The 16983-nt window shown below is 44.4% G+C and overlaps 1 protein-coding gene across 3 annotated transcripts in view; it reads left to right on the top strand.

Moving 5' to 3' along the window:
* MAP3K12 (mitogen-activated protein kinase kinase kinase 12) overlaps positions 1-16983 on the top strand; it is a 291349-nt gene that overhangs the window by 155638 nt on the left and 118728 nt on the right. For 2 of the 3 annotated variants that reach the window (XM_069230970.1, XM_069230971.1), the window contains exons 2-3: positions 1992-2504; positions 16533-16737. In XM_069230970.1, the coding sequence (XP_069087071.1) occupies positions 2060-2504; positions 16533-16737 (650 nt within the window). In that variant the 5' untranslated portion in view covers positions 1992-2059. The remainder of the gene's footprint in view (positions 1-1991; positions 2505-16532; positions 16738-16983) is intronic. The other variant, XM_069230972.1, reaches the window with a different exon arrangement.

Below are 16983 nucleotides of genomic sequence, written 5' to 3'. Positions count from 1 at the left end.
ATGATGGGCATTCCAACTACCAGAGGGGTTGGTCTTGCCTTCTCGATAGTAGGGATATCAAAACAGCCAGTATCAGGGTGAAAGGCACAGCCTAATCCATGCATGATTTGAGCATTTTATAAAGCTTCAGGCATTAAAAAGAATGGCTTGAGCATGGGATGACCCAGGAGTTCAATATCGCTGAATACAAATGGGAAAGAAAATAAGCATTGGCAAAACCAATAGGTCAAGCTGGCATTGTAATTTACAAGCCATACCCATTCACTTTTGAATGCTTGCAAACATCTTGAGGAAGCCACCAAAGGTACTTCATAGCAACAGAAGCCAAGTGGTAGGGGAGAAGCACCACTGGGTGTGTTCACTGCGAACAGAGCAGCCATGCATTCCTTTAGTACCTGCCTGGTGGAGGTAGACAGCGACTCTAGCTCAGGCCAGTAGACACGGAGAAGAGCTGCCCGATGCGTTCAAAGTGTGAGCAGCATCCCAGAGGAAGGGGAGGTGAGCTGCTGCATGCACTCAGTGTGTGAGCAGTGTCCCTCCATTGGGGAGAGAAGTCACCAGTCAACGATTAATGCAGAGCTGACATGCTTGCGGAAAGGAAGCAGTGCCTCTTTTGGGCCCTGTACAGTGCTCTGCTGCCTTTTAACTAGGTTTGCACTATATGAGTACCACATACATACTGTGGAGTGGCAGTAGAGAAGTGTATCATTGTGTACTGATTGATAGTCCCTCTCTCATGCCAGCGGTGTCAGAAGGATACACCAAAATGACCAACAGAAAGATGGTGAGATTGACATTCTGCTGAGGATTGATCCATGATGTGATTGCCATTGTCTCACGCCAATGGCTCAAGGGTTCTGAGATGAAAAAGCATATGGCTGAAGGAGGCTGACTCAAAGCCCACTACATGTGGATGGCATTTACATTTTTTTTAAACAAAAGGTATTGGCATTTGACGGGCCTAAAAAGAATCACTGTCTGTAGGGCATAATTCAGAGGCTGACTATATCATTCTCAAGCAACATTAGAGTCTACGTTTGGCCTAATTGGTAAGTCCAGCTTGGGAAATCCTGACAGGCTCAATAACAGAACACACAGACTCCTACTAGCCTATATAATAGCCCTTAATATATCACACCAATCATCACCTAAGCTTCCTTTGGGGCATACCATCTTAGTCTGTTTCCTCTTTGACCAGCATGGCGGAGAGCCATGTTCTCCTTGGATGTGTTGTGTTGGTTGTCTTATAGAGTCATATACTGTCCTCTAGACCAGGCATATACTCAACTAAGGCATTGATCTTATGTATATCAATATTGCTACATGTTATGTTTGAAACACAGTATAGGTAGGTTATTTCAAGAGTCAACAGTGCATCGCCAGTGCATTCTTCCTGTTACTCAAAAAGTATGGTCATTTGATGATGATCATATTGCCTTTTGTTAGTGGTCCCTAACCTGTTGAAGATTTTATATTTGACCCACAAAGCATACACATTTTGGCTGTTTGGAATTCAGAATATTTGCTTTTCTGACTGCTACTTTGGTTTGTTACTAACCTGTTTTAGGATTTAGATTTGGCCCAATGGACACACAAAGTATGGACAGTTGGTAATGGATTTTGTTGGAGATAGTTTGGGTACCTACGTCCTTGTTGAAGGATTCAGGGCTGATTCCCACAAATGTTGGCATAGAAGATAGAGAATTATTTTGGTTTTCAATGAAGGTGATTTTGGTGCTCATTGCCCATGTAAGGTTTCAGAATGGAATTGACAACTAACAAAGAATGGTCAGTCTACGTTGATGAATGATGTTTCTTTTTTGGAGTTGTTTTAGGTGCTTGCAGTGCCCTTACAAAGTTCTGAATAGACTCATGTTCGTTTGTATTGGACGTGATTTTGTTCCCAGCTTCCAGCTGTAGGATTCATAAATAACTCATGAACTACATAAAATCTAAATTATTTATATTAATGATGATGTTTATCGTTACAGGTAATTTTGGCCCTGTCACATAAAAGGCTCCAAAACTTGCTCTTCCTGTCGATGGTCAGAGTTCCACCATGGCCTGCCTTCATGATACTCGCACACCTTCCCCATCTTTTGCCAGCTTCAGCGCCATTTTGTCGGAGAGCACAATCCGCCGATTGGATCCTGAAACTCCAGACTGCACACCCGAGAAGGACCTGACTCCCACACAGTGTGTGCTGCGCAACATGGTTAACATGGAGGGTGGCCACAGTCCTACACCCAGTGAGGACACGCGTGAGGAGTTTGCCAACAGTGTGCTGCAGCTGCACGAGAATGAAACGGGTGGTGGAGGAGGTGGAAGTGGTGCAGTGGCTGCTGTCCACCCAGAGGACCGGCTGGGCCGCTGCCATGCTGATGATGTACGGCTCCAGTGCCAGGCTGGCAGCGGCTTCCTGGATGGACTATTTGGGTGCCTCAAGCCGGTGTGGACCATGATTGGGAAGGCCTACTCCACCGAGCACAAGCAGCAGCAGGAAGGTAGGCGCTGCGCACTAGCCTTCCCTCAAAGCAATTCTTCACAATTGCTCACTCCCAATCCTATCTACTTGTCACTGCCCCATCCACCTACCCTGCCAGACATCACCTTCCATTCATTCTTACAGTTTTCTGATCCCTATTTTTAAACACCTGTCCTCTTAACTTCACATTTTTACCCCTGCAACAACTTCTTTTCAATCCCACTCCACTTTCTTTCCCCTTTAATAACTCCCCCTACATTGGATGCCATCTCCATCGATCCATTCGATCTGCCTGTTTATCAATTTCTATCTCTAATGCTCATCTCTGTATCTATACACTCACCCATGCCGCACAATATTTCCTTTTAACCATCTCTATTATTTCAACAGATTTCCTATCACTTCTGTGCATCTCGTTCTACGCTGCTGTCACCTAACATGCAGTAAATATAGAACACCACTTAACTATATACAAATTTGATTTAATTTTAGTTCGATGTGAGCTTTGTGCTTCCTTCCTCCTGAAATGAAACCTTCTGAGCTAATCTACACCCTCCTCCCCTTGAGATAGTGACTTCCTCTCTGCTCCTCATCTTGAGATAGAAGCAGTGACTGTCTCAACTCTGCCCCTCTTGAGATAAAAGCAGTGGCTTACTCTCTGGTCCTCACCTTGAGATAGAAGCAGTGAATGTCTACACTCTTCTGCCTTCGTGCTTCCGCCTTGAGAAGGAAGCAGTGAGCGACTGTCTCTCTGCTCCTACCTCTTCAAATAGAAGCAGTAGCTCCTTCTCGAATCGAGTCTCCTCTTTCCCGCCCATCCCCGGCTTGCGTCCCATGTCTGGGAACGTTGCAGATCCCAATTTCACGCTGCTTTCATGGGATGTCTAAACTCCTGCAATCCCTCCGTTTTGTGGTTGTAATCCTCTGCATAATGCGATTGGAGTCCGTTATCCCCCCTGAGCCTCTGTCTGCCATGAGAGCTGAGAGGATGGGAGTGTCCCCTCTAAGCCTAAACCCACGGAGCTGGGAGGATATGTTGCATTCTCACCTTACAGCCTAACGCCACTGAGTTGGGAAACCTTCCCTTACCGTCTGCCCCCATCAGAGATAGGCGGCAGAGACTCCAAAGCAGAGAGGTGGTCAGAAGTCTCCACTGTTTGACCCACGAAAGGTGGGTAGTCCTCTCCATAAATTCTATGTCACAAGACCTGGCAGGATGAGTGAAGGCGGCTTTCCTTGATTGCCTATCCCCGGGAGATCTGGGAGGAGGGAGCAGCGTGCCCTTACAGTCAGACTACCCCTCTCCTCTCCCCCACCCCTCCAAAGGTGTGAAGAGGGTCTGCCTCCACTCAACGGCTGGCGGGATAGGGGATTGCAAATGTTTATGACAAATAATTGACTGGAGGTGCTTTTGAAGTGGATTCCTGAGCTACCGGCTGATAGTCAACACGAACTTAAGAATTGTCAAAAGAGACACAATTGTCAACAAACGTTCATAGATTGTCAATAGAGAGTAGCAGGTAGTCCTCAAAAGCTGGTGAGTCCATAAATGGAGAGTCACACGCTGCTCATGTGTGGAGAGTAGTTCATGGAGAGTCACACCCTGCTCATGTGTGGAGAGTAGTCTACGGAGAGTGACAGGCAGCCCTCAAAAACTGATTGATCCATGGTTGGAGAGTAGTTCATGGAGAGTCACACGCTGTTCATGTGTGGAGATTAGTCACTGGAGGGTGACAGGTAGTCTTTTAAGACTGACGCATCCAAACCCTCCCAGTTTAATTAGCTCGTCAGATTAAACTGTATTTCTTCACATGACTTTCAGTCCTTGGCCAAAGCCCTGGTGATCTCTTCACTTGGTACTTGTGGGTCTGCCACCTCTCAAAATTGCCCCTCCAAAATATTTATTTAACACTATGCTACGTTTGATTGTGGTGCAAACAAGTTTGATATTATTACCCTGATTCTGTTTTCTTTTATTTGTTTTATTATTATTTTTACACTGACTTTCGTTGTCTGGTTTTCATACCCAGTTTTATTGGGTTACACATGAAAAGGTTAGTCTGTAAAAACGTCTGTTAAAAAAACATAGACTGTAAATATAAACATAAACTGCCAACAACTCGACCCTATTTTAATATCTGTCTGCACAAATTCCAGCCTGTATCTAATGTATGAATCCACTCCACCACGCACTTCTCACATTTTTTACGGCCTGTTTAATTTAATATTTCCAGCTTGTTTGGGGAGAGCAGATGCTTGTTAGTGAGATTACGTGTGAGCTGAAATTTGTGCAGGAAGCTATTTAAGTGTGTCAAGATTTTGGTACTATGTAGTTAGAGGTGGTGGTTCTCGCAAGAATTATATTTTGCAATCTTGTTTTCACCTGTTACTTTTTAATGTGATCACATCAGAGAAGAAGACCTGACACGCTCACCTGTTACCTCGTACCCTATTAAAGGTTTGTTGCTAAGAGCGGGGAAGCGGGGATTCTGACACTTGTGAGGATAGGGTTAAATATACCTCGCAGAGCAAGCAATATGTCAAAGAGTATCGAGTGTAATGTCCCCCCATGTCATTTCTTGAGGATCCAAGTAATCACAATATTCATTTACTTTCCTTTACATATCCTCATATCCACATACAATCTCATGAAAATCAGAAACTTCGTGATTAGCATCCTGCCAAGTCAAAGCTTCGTGTATTATATACTTTCATTCAGGTTTACTCCAAGATTTATGCAATTTAAGGCATAGCATCCCTATGTTAATTGATCATCTTTCGTCAGGAAATTCCTTTCATTCTTTTGGAATTGTTCCCTCCGTGGATTCACCATCATATTAAATATGCTCCCCCAAGTTCCAACTCGATTTGTTGAGTGCCATAATTATCCAGGGGTTGTATATGCTCACAAATGATGATATTGGATAATTTACAACATCTGCAGTTAAACAAGATCAGCTAACACATTTTTCGCCCATTGAACAGATGGCTCACCTAGGGCTTTTTCAATGCTCCATAATTGTAGGAGACTAAAACTCTCCTTTTTAAAAATAACACACCCGACCTGGCTATTCCTAGGTTTAAATCTTCAATCCATCCTCTGCAGGCTGGTGGGTAGCCATGAGACCTGTTACAAGTTTTTCACCCCTCCGTGATTGTAAGTGGATATTCGCATATATAAAGGAATGAATTGTGGTTACATGGATCCACAAGAAATAACTTGAGGGGAACATTACACGTAATACTCTCTTGCATATTAACTTTTAACAAAGTGCATTTCTTTGAAGGCTCTTAGGTAGGACAATCTACCCTGCTCCAAAGCTTTTGAATTTCAGGTGACCTAGTACAACTCATAACAAATCTTGGAAGTGGTCTGATATTCCAAAACATTGGTATTCCAGCAGGACTTTCGGCAGTGCAGTTCCCTTACCTTTGGAATTCTCTAACAAAACAGTTCATGGTGCATCTCAACATGTACTCTTCCATAAGTTGCTAAGATTTCCTATTTTTTTCAAATGCTTTTTTACAGGACTTGTGGTAGGCCATCTATGATTTTTCTCCGTTAATTTATTCTAGAGTTGCGTGTTGTGCATTATTCCACCATATTGTCTCAAGTAAGGGTTCATATATACATAAATATATGTGAAGATGCAACATTTTGACTATTTCTATAGAGCACATCAAGAAAGGTGATGAACTATTGTTGTCTTATTATAGTTGTAACCGGAGACTTCTCACAGGGCCTTATAGCCTATGTGATAGATACCCCCAGGGGGAACCTCGGCTAGGCCCAGGGCTATGCCCATGGATGTCTCTGTCTGTGAATTAGGGGCCCTGATGCTTTCTTGGCCATCTAAAATACAGGAGGAAATAGTAACTGAAGGAAGTGTCATGGGCAATAGGAATCCGGAGAACTGAATGAACAAGAGCTGAAGAAATAGTAAAGGAGAGAGAGAGAATGTGAAGCCACAAGGAAAGGGGAGAGACAAGAGTTGGAGCATGCAGAGAGGTAATGGGAATCAGAAAGGACAAGATTGCAACCACAACTATTAACAAATCATTGTGGACGAGAGCAGTCAGAGAATGGCTGGGGTAATTCATGAGGGTAAGGAGAGGAGACCAGGTACAGATCTTAAGAGAAGGAAAAGAACGTGGTAATTCATGAGGAGGCTGAAGCAGATCATGAGAGAAAGAGAGAGAGAGAGAGAGAGAGAGAGAGAGAGAGAGAGAGAGAGAGAGAGCAGCAAAGTTGTACGGGAGGGAGACAGGTAATGGCAGGGGTACTGTTTATAAGCAAAGAGGCGATTTCAAGTTTCCCAGATCCAGTCCAGGTTTGCCTTTTTTGTTTTTGCATTTTGCGATTTGGATTCCTAATTTTATAATGGGATCAACAGGAAACCGAATCCCAGAATACAAAGAAAAAATCGGGCCTCAGGAACTACTCATGCATGGAACTGAAAAGTGAAGTTTTCCGATAAAGTCCTTAGTGACAGGTACAACGGCGGGCCGTTGAATTGCAGAATAACTGCAGCCCGGTGGATCGTCAGAAGCAGAGCAACCTTCCTGGCAACCCTCCTTCCTGTTTTGGAACCAGTCCTGGGCACACCCTCTGGTCATCCTCAAAGTCCCAGCACATCACACTTTCAGGCTCAGCAGAATTCAAACAATTCATACGCGGACATGTGTGCTTCTGGGCAGCATCATGAAATGCTGCTGGAGTAAATCAGGAGACACCAGCGCGTAGAAAGGTTTACTACTGGATAGAAAACGAAGGGCAGGCGCAGACTTCTAAAGGGGCGTAACAAACCACGATAGGATGGAGGGGGAGACACGGCAGAGCCGGTCTCGAGGGGGAAGAAGGTGGTGCGCAAGGAAGGGGAGGGTGACTGACTGCCCCGCCTCGAAGGTGGGAGTGGGGGTGAGAGGAAGAGTGGATAATGGAATTAGTGGAGATGGGAAGGCAGAGCAGATAGTGTGACCAGGCATCCCGGATTTGCCGGGACAGTCCCGGTTTTTCACCAACTGTTCCAGCAGTTTTCCGGAAATTTAGCTCATGTTTCTGTTTTAGAGAGGATCGCCTGAAAACTGTGGGAGGTGATTTTTTTTTTCCAGAGAAGAGATCGTTAGCAGGTGTTACCAGAAAGCAATTTAATTAACAGGCATTATACTGGCTTTTAAAATTGCATTTTATTTATGTTCGTAGTGCCTCTTCTGTAATTCTGCGCTGATGAGCGTTGTCATTCTGTGCGCTGGTTTGAAGTAAAATTGTAGTCCTTCTTCTATGTTTGTGCACTGTCCCGGTTTTTGGCCTTAAAATTCTGGTCGCTCTAAGAGCAGAATGATCTGTTCTTCGGGCACTGTAGAAGGGCAAGGGCAAAGTCTAAAGGAAAGGAGAAGAGCGGGTCATTTAGGAAGAAAAAGAAAAGGAAGGGGAAGGGCAGAGGCGGGGAAAGGTTTGGTGTCCTCGTGAGGGGAAGTGCTGGGAGCATGGCGGAGATGAAAGAATATTGTCTGGAAAGAGCGACTGCAAGCAAGGTGAAAGGAGGGGGGCTGTGGGGTGGGGCTTAGAGCATAACAGTGAGGGCAATGAGGCCAGAGAGGGTCGGGGGCTGGAGGAGGGCTGTGCGGGCACTAAACTGCTTTTGTTATAAGAAATGTAGTGAATAATGGATGAGGGGGACCCAGCTGCCTAACTGTCCCCTGTTCTCCCCAGAGAGAGGCAACCTTGCTCCCTGCCTGATGTGACTGCAATAAAAGATGCTGCCTGCAAAGCCAAACTGAGAACTAGGCCATGGAGGATAGCGGCCAGTGAACCGGGGTCTCAGATGAGGCCAGCAGGCCACGGCTTGTTACATGACGAAGATTAAACCAGGCCTGTGGTGTGGCAAGCGTTACACTGAGACATCTGAAAGGATGAGCGATATTGTTGTGTACCGTAGCATTTGTATAGCACTTACTATCACTATGTGGGGTGCTGAATGTTTACCCGCATGGAAAGCAAGCTACCCTGTGTAGGGTGTGTGGTTGAAAGGGTGTTGTTTTCATTTTGAGCCTTATGTTCTTGTGTCATGTGTGATGTCCACAGAGGTGGGATTATCGTGTTATGGGACTCAACACCTGGTGGTGTAACAGTGTGAGTATATGAGAGAGACGCACAGAAATTCTAATAAAGACTAACCATATTAACAACAAGGGCAGCGGGATGCTGTGTGCATGTGTATGCCAACACGGCCGAGCAGAGATACTGTTGAGTTAGTAAAAGGCTACGAAAAGAGCAAGAATGTGAGCTGGTGGCATAAGCCGTAGCCATGCACCATTTTGTTTGTATTTAGTTATTGTTTAACATCATAGACACTGCCTACTTCTGAATAAACAAATTCCATGAAGGAGGAAGGTAGTGGAAGAGCAATTAAAGCTGGCAATATGAGCAGAAACTATTTAAATTTCAAATGGTTCAGATCCCAGCTACTCCTGCTAGACCAAAAGCAGCAATAATTGTGACTAAAGGTTCATGTCCCAAAACCCTCTCAAGCTCACAAATTCTCTGAAAGGCGGACAAGCACTGGTCAAGGTGAGCCCTAGTCACGTCGTGGCTCAGAACCCCACCATACTGGCACCTTGCACATGCACTGATACAAGACAAAGCTCTTGGTAGGATGCTCCCATGACACTTCAAGAGTGAATCGGTCTGCCTCATGTTACTCCGTTGTTCTCCCCCCTTCATGCAACGCTAGTATTGCACTTGGAATCCAGAGACCCCTGTTCTTTCTAGATTACATTAGGAGGCATTCTCCTCACCTTGTAGAATTTCTTTCTGGAACAGCTTCTACTTTCATTATCAGTAGTGAATGACATTCCAGGTTAAAACGAGACAAAGTGGTGAAAGGAGTCTTACCCTGCTTCTGGTATTTTGGCTAGGGCAGCAGTATGGCACCGATTCGGTAGTGCTCAACTTGCTCAGTCTTGAACCAGCTCTTCTCTCTGTGGATATGGCAAGCAAGAAGCCTTGGAATCTCGAAATTGAAAAGGCAAGCAATAAACAAGAGCCTCCGAACCGATAAGCACATTAATAAGGGCTCTGATATCTCATTCAATTGCCTCAGTCCCTGACATTGCAAGGGGAAACCTGGGATTCTGACATAGCAATCTACCTAGGGTCGCATATGGCGAACAGTAATCCAGGACTTCACACAAGGCAAACAGAACACTATAGCCTTTGATGTGCCAAGCAATAAACTAGAAACTCAGGAGCTATCATCTAGATGGCCAGGATGTAAGGTCAGGCCTTTACCTTCCACTTTCATTCTTCTTCTGTCCTTGGTTGTGGAATAATCCCATGGGATTTCCCCTACATTTTCTGATATTATGTCTGTTGTGGAATGCAAGTTTTTGACAGTCCTTTTGCCCTTTCTCATTCACACTGTTCATAGTCGAGAAGTCTGAAGGTAGGGCCAACAGGTCAGAAATCTGTAAGTCATGCGTTTGTAAAAGCAATTTTCTGTGGGGGTCATTAACAGCATGGTTGTGCGTGTTAAACTAAGCAACCTCAAGTATGTTCTACCTTCTTATCACAAGACCATTGAGTCTGATGCACCCAAGGTTCCACTGTTACGTTTTGATTCTTCTGGGTGTCACTAAGAGTTCTCAGATATTGGGGTGGCATAAAGTCAAACCTTTCACATTCTTTTTGGTCTACTTTTTAAATAGACCTTTTCTCTGAAGTTCCATCCCAGCCTCACACTCCCTCTGGGGCAAATGACTAAGTTCAAGAGCTGCCCTGTCCACATCTCCTTCAGTACAGTCCAGCTCAAAAACTGCTAACAAAGCTAGTGCAGTGATCCCTCCAGATCTTTTCGGATGTACGTCATCCTCCAGTACATGCCTCTGGGCAAGCATTTTAGATCCTAATTACAAGTTCAGAGATTAATTCTGGTTTCTATGCAAACACTTGTTTACACCAGGTCGGAACGACGAGTTCTCTCACAATTATCACATCCTTGCACTCTCCCATTACCCTCTGTAGACTCCCGCAGGTCAAACCTGCTGAAAGTTATCGGGAGAACAAAACCCTAAAAAGACAAACATGCACAATTTGGCATGTTAAATACATATCCCACATGTTATTATGCCTGATTTCCAAGTTAAAAAGTCATAATAAGAGGTATTGGCCGCATGTGGATAATACCTCACTCCGGGGTCTATACCACATAAGGTAAATAACTCACACTATTCCGTTTAACTTCCCATTTTTGCAGCTGTGATCGCAAGTTTTTCTTTTTACTCCACATTCTTGGGTATGCTGCTTCTAATAAGGATGCTCTGCTCACTGTCATTTTCAACAAGGGCCTGACATTTAAACGTGCCTCAACCTCTTGTTGATTAGCTCGAAGGCTAACCTGTTGTGCTGTTGTTGCGCTCTGTCACTCAGGAGGTCTCTCCCATGTTGCTTCTCTTCAGTGTGGCACTGCTCCACGTTGACTACGACGTGCTCTATCTCAGGGGCAGAAGCATGGTTTATAGAGATCATAGTGGGCACACCACTTGCCACAAATGTGAGTTCTTTCCTATATCCTGAAATGAATAGTGAGCACGAAGTCCTTCTGCAATGGGAGTGCATGCTTTGCCCACAGTCCTTATTATCAGTACTGGAAGTACAGAGATCAGGCAGATTAAGGAGCGTCACTGGCTTACTTAATGTAGGGGTGTAAAACAGTGCAAAGCCAAAACTCTACAGAACCTGATTTCACCATTGGTTCCAGATAGAGTAGAAAACTTGAATCATTGATGTCAACAGATGTGAATGTAGAGTCATAATTCTGTCTTTTCATTCACAGAATAAGTACACTGAAAATAAGGCACACAAAATATAATAGTAGTATCTGGCTCTCAATTTATGACCTGAAACAGGTACTGTACAGCTGGAGACCACATGCCACATGAAACCATGGGGAGAATATTATTTTATGCACTGAGGGGTATATTTATACCTGTTTTGTGCCGAATTTGTGACATTTTGTTTTACCCAGATTCGGTGCAAAACGTAATCCATATTTATACTTTGGTGCTAGACCCGTCTAGCTCCAAATTTATGGAGTTATAGTCATATTTTGGGCATGGAAACCTACTTTGCATCAATGAGATGCAAAGTAGGCGTCCTGTGCAAAAAATGATATTATGGCCTTAGCTCCATATTTATCCCCCTGTGCTAAAATCACACACGGGAGGGTGGAGGGGTCAAAAAATTGTGCAAAGCTTGCTTTGCACCATTTTTCAACACCTGGGTCAGGGCAGGAGTTAGGGGACCTGTGGAACTATTTCCATGGTGAAACACCATGGAATAAGCCCACAGGTGCCCTCCCCAGGGACACCCCCACCCACACCAGAGGGACAGCGAAGGATGGGGGACCCCATCCCAGGTAAGTATAAGTAAGTACAGGTAAGTATTTTATTTTATTTTTTAAAGTGCCACTGGGGGCCCTGAAATGGGCCCCCTACATGGCACTGGGTGCAATGGCCTTGCTCAGGGCACCCTAGGCCCCTGTGCTGCCCACTGGGGTGGTGGGCATGACTCCTGTGTTTTCTAAGACAGGAGTCATGTGGTATGGATGGTTTTGCATCAGAAAATGATTCTAGGCAGGTTAGTAATTTTTTTTTTACTCTAACCTCCCTAACGTCATTTTTTGGTGCAAAATCCCCTTCTTCCATACCGCCGGCTCCACCCGACTAATGTCATTTCTTTTTATGGTAGCCTACCCTTTGCACCGGCTTGCACCATTCCATAAATATGGTGCATGGCTGGTGCACAGAAATGGTGCAAGCCGGTGCAAAACTGCAATAGTGCAGTTTTGCACCAAAAAGTATAAATCAGGGCCTTGGTTTGTAAGCGGTGTAGGTTGATGATCCAATAAGTACATTGGCACGCCAGACTGTGTCTTTGCACTTGAACAGTGTGTTTTGTCACGTGGGGTTATCAGCCCCGGAGTGGATGTCTTGAATGCTTTTGGTCACAATGGGATGAATTTTACACCGAACTACCACTTGGAGCTGCTGAAAGTGTTGAGGCTAGTAAAGATGACTGGACACTTGCAAATGCTAGGCTGCCTTCACCCGTCCTCCTTAGTCATACCAGGTCTGTGTTTATCATGTTCATCCCAATCAGGGTTGGTAACTGAGCTGTCATTTCTGAGAGTCTTGGCAGACGTGAACAGGGAATGGTTTAAACGCAGGTAGTAGGTGTTTGTTTCTGTTGGGCTGCTACAGCAGTTTTCAGCATGGAGTTAGAGGCAGTTCCTTGCAGTCAGGAGGGATGTGAGCACCATTCAGCCCTATGGGTGAGCAACACAAACAGGCCAGTTGGTGTGTTTCCACTTTCCCCAATTCCTAGGCAAACAGCAGCTCGTACAGGACCCTTGAGGCTTCTGGCACCCAACTTTACAGCCCCCACTTGGGAAGCCCCTTCCACTCCTCTCACCTGTATCAGAAGAAAGTGAAACAATCTTGAGAGCAGACCTCGGGGTTCTGGATGTTGTCAGTCAGGAGCACGCTTTCCTGATTAATCGTTCTGCTAGGCAACCATATTGCGACTGAGTACACCTAGGAGGTACGGCCTGAGACATAGGACCCTTCTTTAATCAGGGTCTTTGTGTATGCGCAGCTCATGCACCTGGCATTGGTTTACAGCTCGGCTTCAGGTACTCTTGCTCTGAATTGTTGTAATTGTATGCCACCATAGAGGAGTACCTGCATTATGAAAGTCACAAACCATGCTCTCAGGGTTGAAAAAACACGTGAGGTGTAAACATGTCTCAACGAAGTACTTTCTGCCTCATCCTAGTAGTGCAGATACTATTGATCATGCACATGGTGCACACCACAAGCAAAATTGTCCCTTGGTGCTTTAATTATAAATCTTAGGATCAGACAACTAAGTGATGGCCTTTTTGTCGACCTCAAAGGATGGTGAGTCGGTGCTGATCTGCCCATGACTATACATCACTGTCTTCTTAATGGTGACTAAAGAGCACCTATAGAGTTTACACGTTATGTGTTTTGTCGAACAGTGGTACGGGCTTTAGCTGTTACCACTCAGTTAATTATGTAAATACTGCTGCGGGCTGTGCTCAGCCTGCATGTCACAGCTTAGTGCCCTTTCCTGGCTAGCACAGCATTTCATCCTTCTGGGCAAGTACTGTTTGGCAAACAAGCTCAGATCATATCTTGGCAGACCTGGGAACCGAGGCAATGAAAACCTTTTTTTGCCCTGGAGTTAACACAAGGGCCGTTGGTATGCAAGAGTCACAACACGCTTCTCGTCACCTTTGCCACAAGATCGGATGCCCTTCTTTTGGTAATGTGGTGGCTTCAGAGCACTGCAAATAGCTGGTGTTAATGTTATCAGAATGAGTTATAGGCAGCAAAACATCCAAGTCTAGCTAGAAACAAGCCAGTGAACTGGCATCATATCCCCCCTCATAGAGAAAGGTCAGCGTTGTCTTATAATAGTGGTGTCTTCGCTGGGATCCCCTTCCACGTAGACGAGCTACCCATTTCCTCTCTGCTTTCATTGAGTAGCACCACTACAGTGTCGTCTTGAGCCACCAATTTATTTTTAAACAACAGTTGAGATATTTTCTTAGGTCAGAGAATCTTTTTCAGAGCATCCTTTTCCCTTAATTACCAAATGATCATGTCAACAGGTACACACTTTAATTATTCACCTTTTTCTCGCCTGGGATTTGAAGTCTTGGTTTACTTTTACCTAAAGAAGCTGGACTGAAGCACAAGATCACAGTGCTTCATGAATGGACATCCCGCTTCTTGAAACACGGTGCCCACACTGGAATGATCTCATCTGTTAACCCTGTGCTCCATTGCAATGCAAACAATGCTATTCAACAGCACTCGTACTTCATGATTGCCGGGGGCATCAAATGAAACTCTGGTGAATCAGAAATGGCATAATCCGGTGGAAGACACCCATGCACATGGTTCACAATCACTATCAGTGAGTCTGACCTTCTTGTCAACCACAAGGACAATGACCCAAGACCATATGAGACAACATGGCTTTCCATTGTAGATAAGAGGACCAGGCCCATGTCTGATCTTCAGGATAGTCACACAAGACCCATTTTCCCAATTAATCTAAATAAAACTCGGCTGATGGTGTTAATGGCTATGCTGAAAATATGGTAAAGATCGGGCTCTACGTGTACACCCATGTCCGTTAGACTGCAATAACCCATGCGTGTTGATACAGCAGTTACGTTGGTTGTATTTGACCTTTGTAGAATTCAATACAGAGCTTGCCGGTGGAGTAATAGAGATGTATTATTGATTGTTGATTGTTTTTCATGATACATTTATGAAAAGACAATTTGCCTTTGGCCGAGTTTTGTAGGGAATTCTGTCGCATACACAGTACAAAAGATACAGTCTCACTGGTAATGTACATGCAGTGAGATCTCTAACAATTTACCTAATATCACCCCAGAATCCAGACCTAGGCAGAAGCTGAGGGTGTTCTTCAGTGACAATTTGCAGACGTCTGGCTTCTTCTGCTGCCTTACCTCTGGTGGCAAGCCATTGAGAAAGCACTGTGGTTGCAGGGTGTGTACATCAACATTATGTAACACGGTCTTTCTATCTAACTACTCGTTGCATTAGGATTTCACCGAAAAAGGATGCATAGACGATGTAGCAGGTTGTTGGAGATATATATATATATATGCACACATATATCCATATCCCTATTGAAAACACTTTGTCATGCTTTAGCAGGGTGATAGCAATGACAATATGTAACATAAAAGCCTGGTGATATGGCCCCATTTTAAGTCTTGGGTTTTATTTATTTTTTTAACACCAGCACCCCTCGATTACAAAAAAGAGTTATATTACTCTGTCCCCCGGTATATTTTGAGGTACATTTGCAGATTGCTGAGTTTAATATGCTATTTATTAACCATTTTCTAGAGTGTCTAGGTGTCATAAGTCAAAGGAGGCGAGGCCTCGTTTGAATTGTGATACCTCTCCCCTCCGTAAACAGTGATTGACTTAAACGGCATCTTACAATCAACGGATCTACGTGTTTATTCCATGCTGATTCTAAATGTGCAGTAGTTATAAACAAATGTATTTAAAAATAACCAAAGAACCAGGGTTACGTATGCGCATGCCCCAGGTTGTTTTCTTTAAAGTGATTCCAGAATGGTATCTTCGAGACAATGAGCTAAACTGTGCTGTGGTAATAACATGGAATTTGTCCTCTGCACTATAAATGTACATATATGTAGATGTGTAGCGCGTGATACGCTATTTATTAACATTATTGAGTGTGGGGATGGGCCATGATTCATGAGAAGCGATTTCTCAAGTGGGTCATGATTCCCCCTCCCTTCCCTCACCAATGATCATAAATAGAATACTAATTACACGCAGCAGATCAGTGTTTATGGTTTATGCACTGCTGTTTTTCATGTACATTAATTATACAAAATGTGTATAACCATATACAGAGGACAAGGGGTTAGCGTTGTGCAGTAAGATACAATCACATTTTCTGTGGCATGGCATTAACATATTATACCATTATAGCGTAAATAAACGTGGCCACAAACGCATGGTATTTGAAAAAATGCAGTAATAAATAAAGATGTACACATATATCGCGTCTGTTACCACACCGATCTCCATTATCCCAGCTTTAGACATTTTCTGGAAATTCTGTCTCCGGCTCTCCTCCTATGGATTACCATTGTGTCTATATGAACATTTGCCTAAATGTCTACAGTTTCCTTTTCATCTAGATGCACAATATGAAAAGCTGTATTCTGTTTTAGTAACGGGATTCCTCACATTACTAACTGGTTCAGAGAATGTACTGGGGTGTGTAGTTGGTGGCTGTTGCCCCTGCTTTCTTGCTTTCTGTCTTGTCCATGTGTAGCCATCTGTAGAGTGGTGATTGCCGTGTTCTGTCTGCTTGCTCGGTGGGCCCTGCCACCAGGGCCTTTGGCTCTGAATCCCCTGACTGAGTTTCTCATTTTAGCTCTGTCTCTGTGGCTCGCAGACACATGGGAGGTCCCCTTTGAGGAGATCCTGGACCTGCAGTGGGTAGGAAGCGGAGCTCAGGGCGCGGTCTTCCTTGGAAGGTTTCATGGAGAGGAAGTGGCTGTGAAGAAGGTGCGAGACATCAAAGAGACGGAAATCAAGCACCTCCGGAAGCTGAAGCACCCGAACATCATCACCTTTAAGTGAGCATTCGTTCCTAGAAAATCGTCATTGCAGGGGACCAATGGCCTCCATCAAGTGGTGACTATGTTGTCTCTCTGTCCAGCTTGTGTACCTTTTTGTTTTACATTACTAATCCATCAGTCCTAAATCCATCTGTCTGTCCATCATCCTAAACCCAGCAAACCTCACATCTGAGTATTTGACGTACACACAATCCAGTCCGTGCCAGATGTATAGAATGTGAGAAATTCATTCTACCGCATTGT

Source organism: Pleurodeles waltl, chromosome 4_2 (genome assembly GCF_031143425.1).
Source record: "Pleurodeles waltl isolate 20211129_DDA chromosome 4_2, aPleWal1.hap1.20221129, whole genome shotgun sequence".
NCBI lineage: Eukaryota > Metazoa > Chordata > Amphibia > Caudata > Salamandridae > Pleurodeles > Pleurodeles waltl.
The sequence above is the reverse complement of the archived record's forward strand: the minus strand, read 5'-3'. Positions and strand labels throughout refer to the sequence as shown.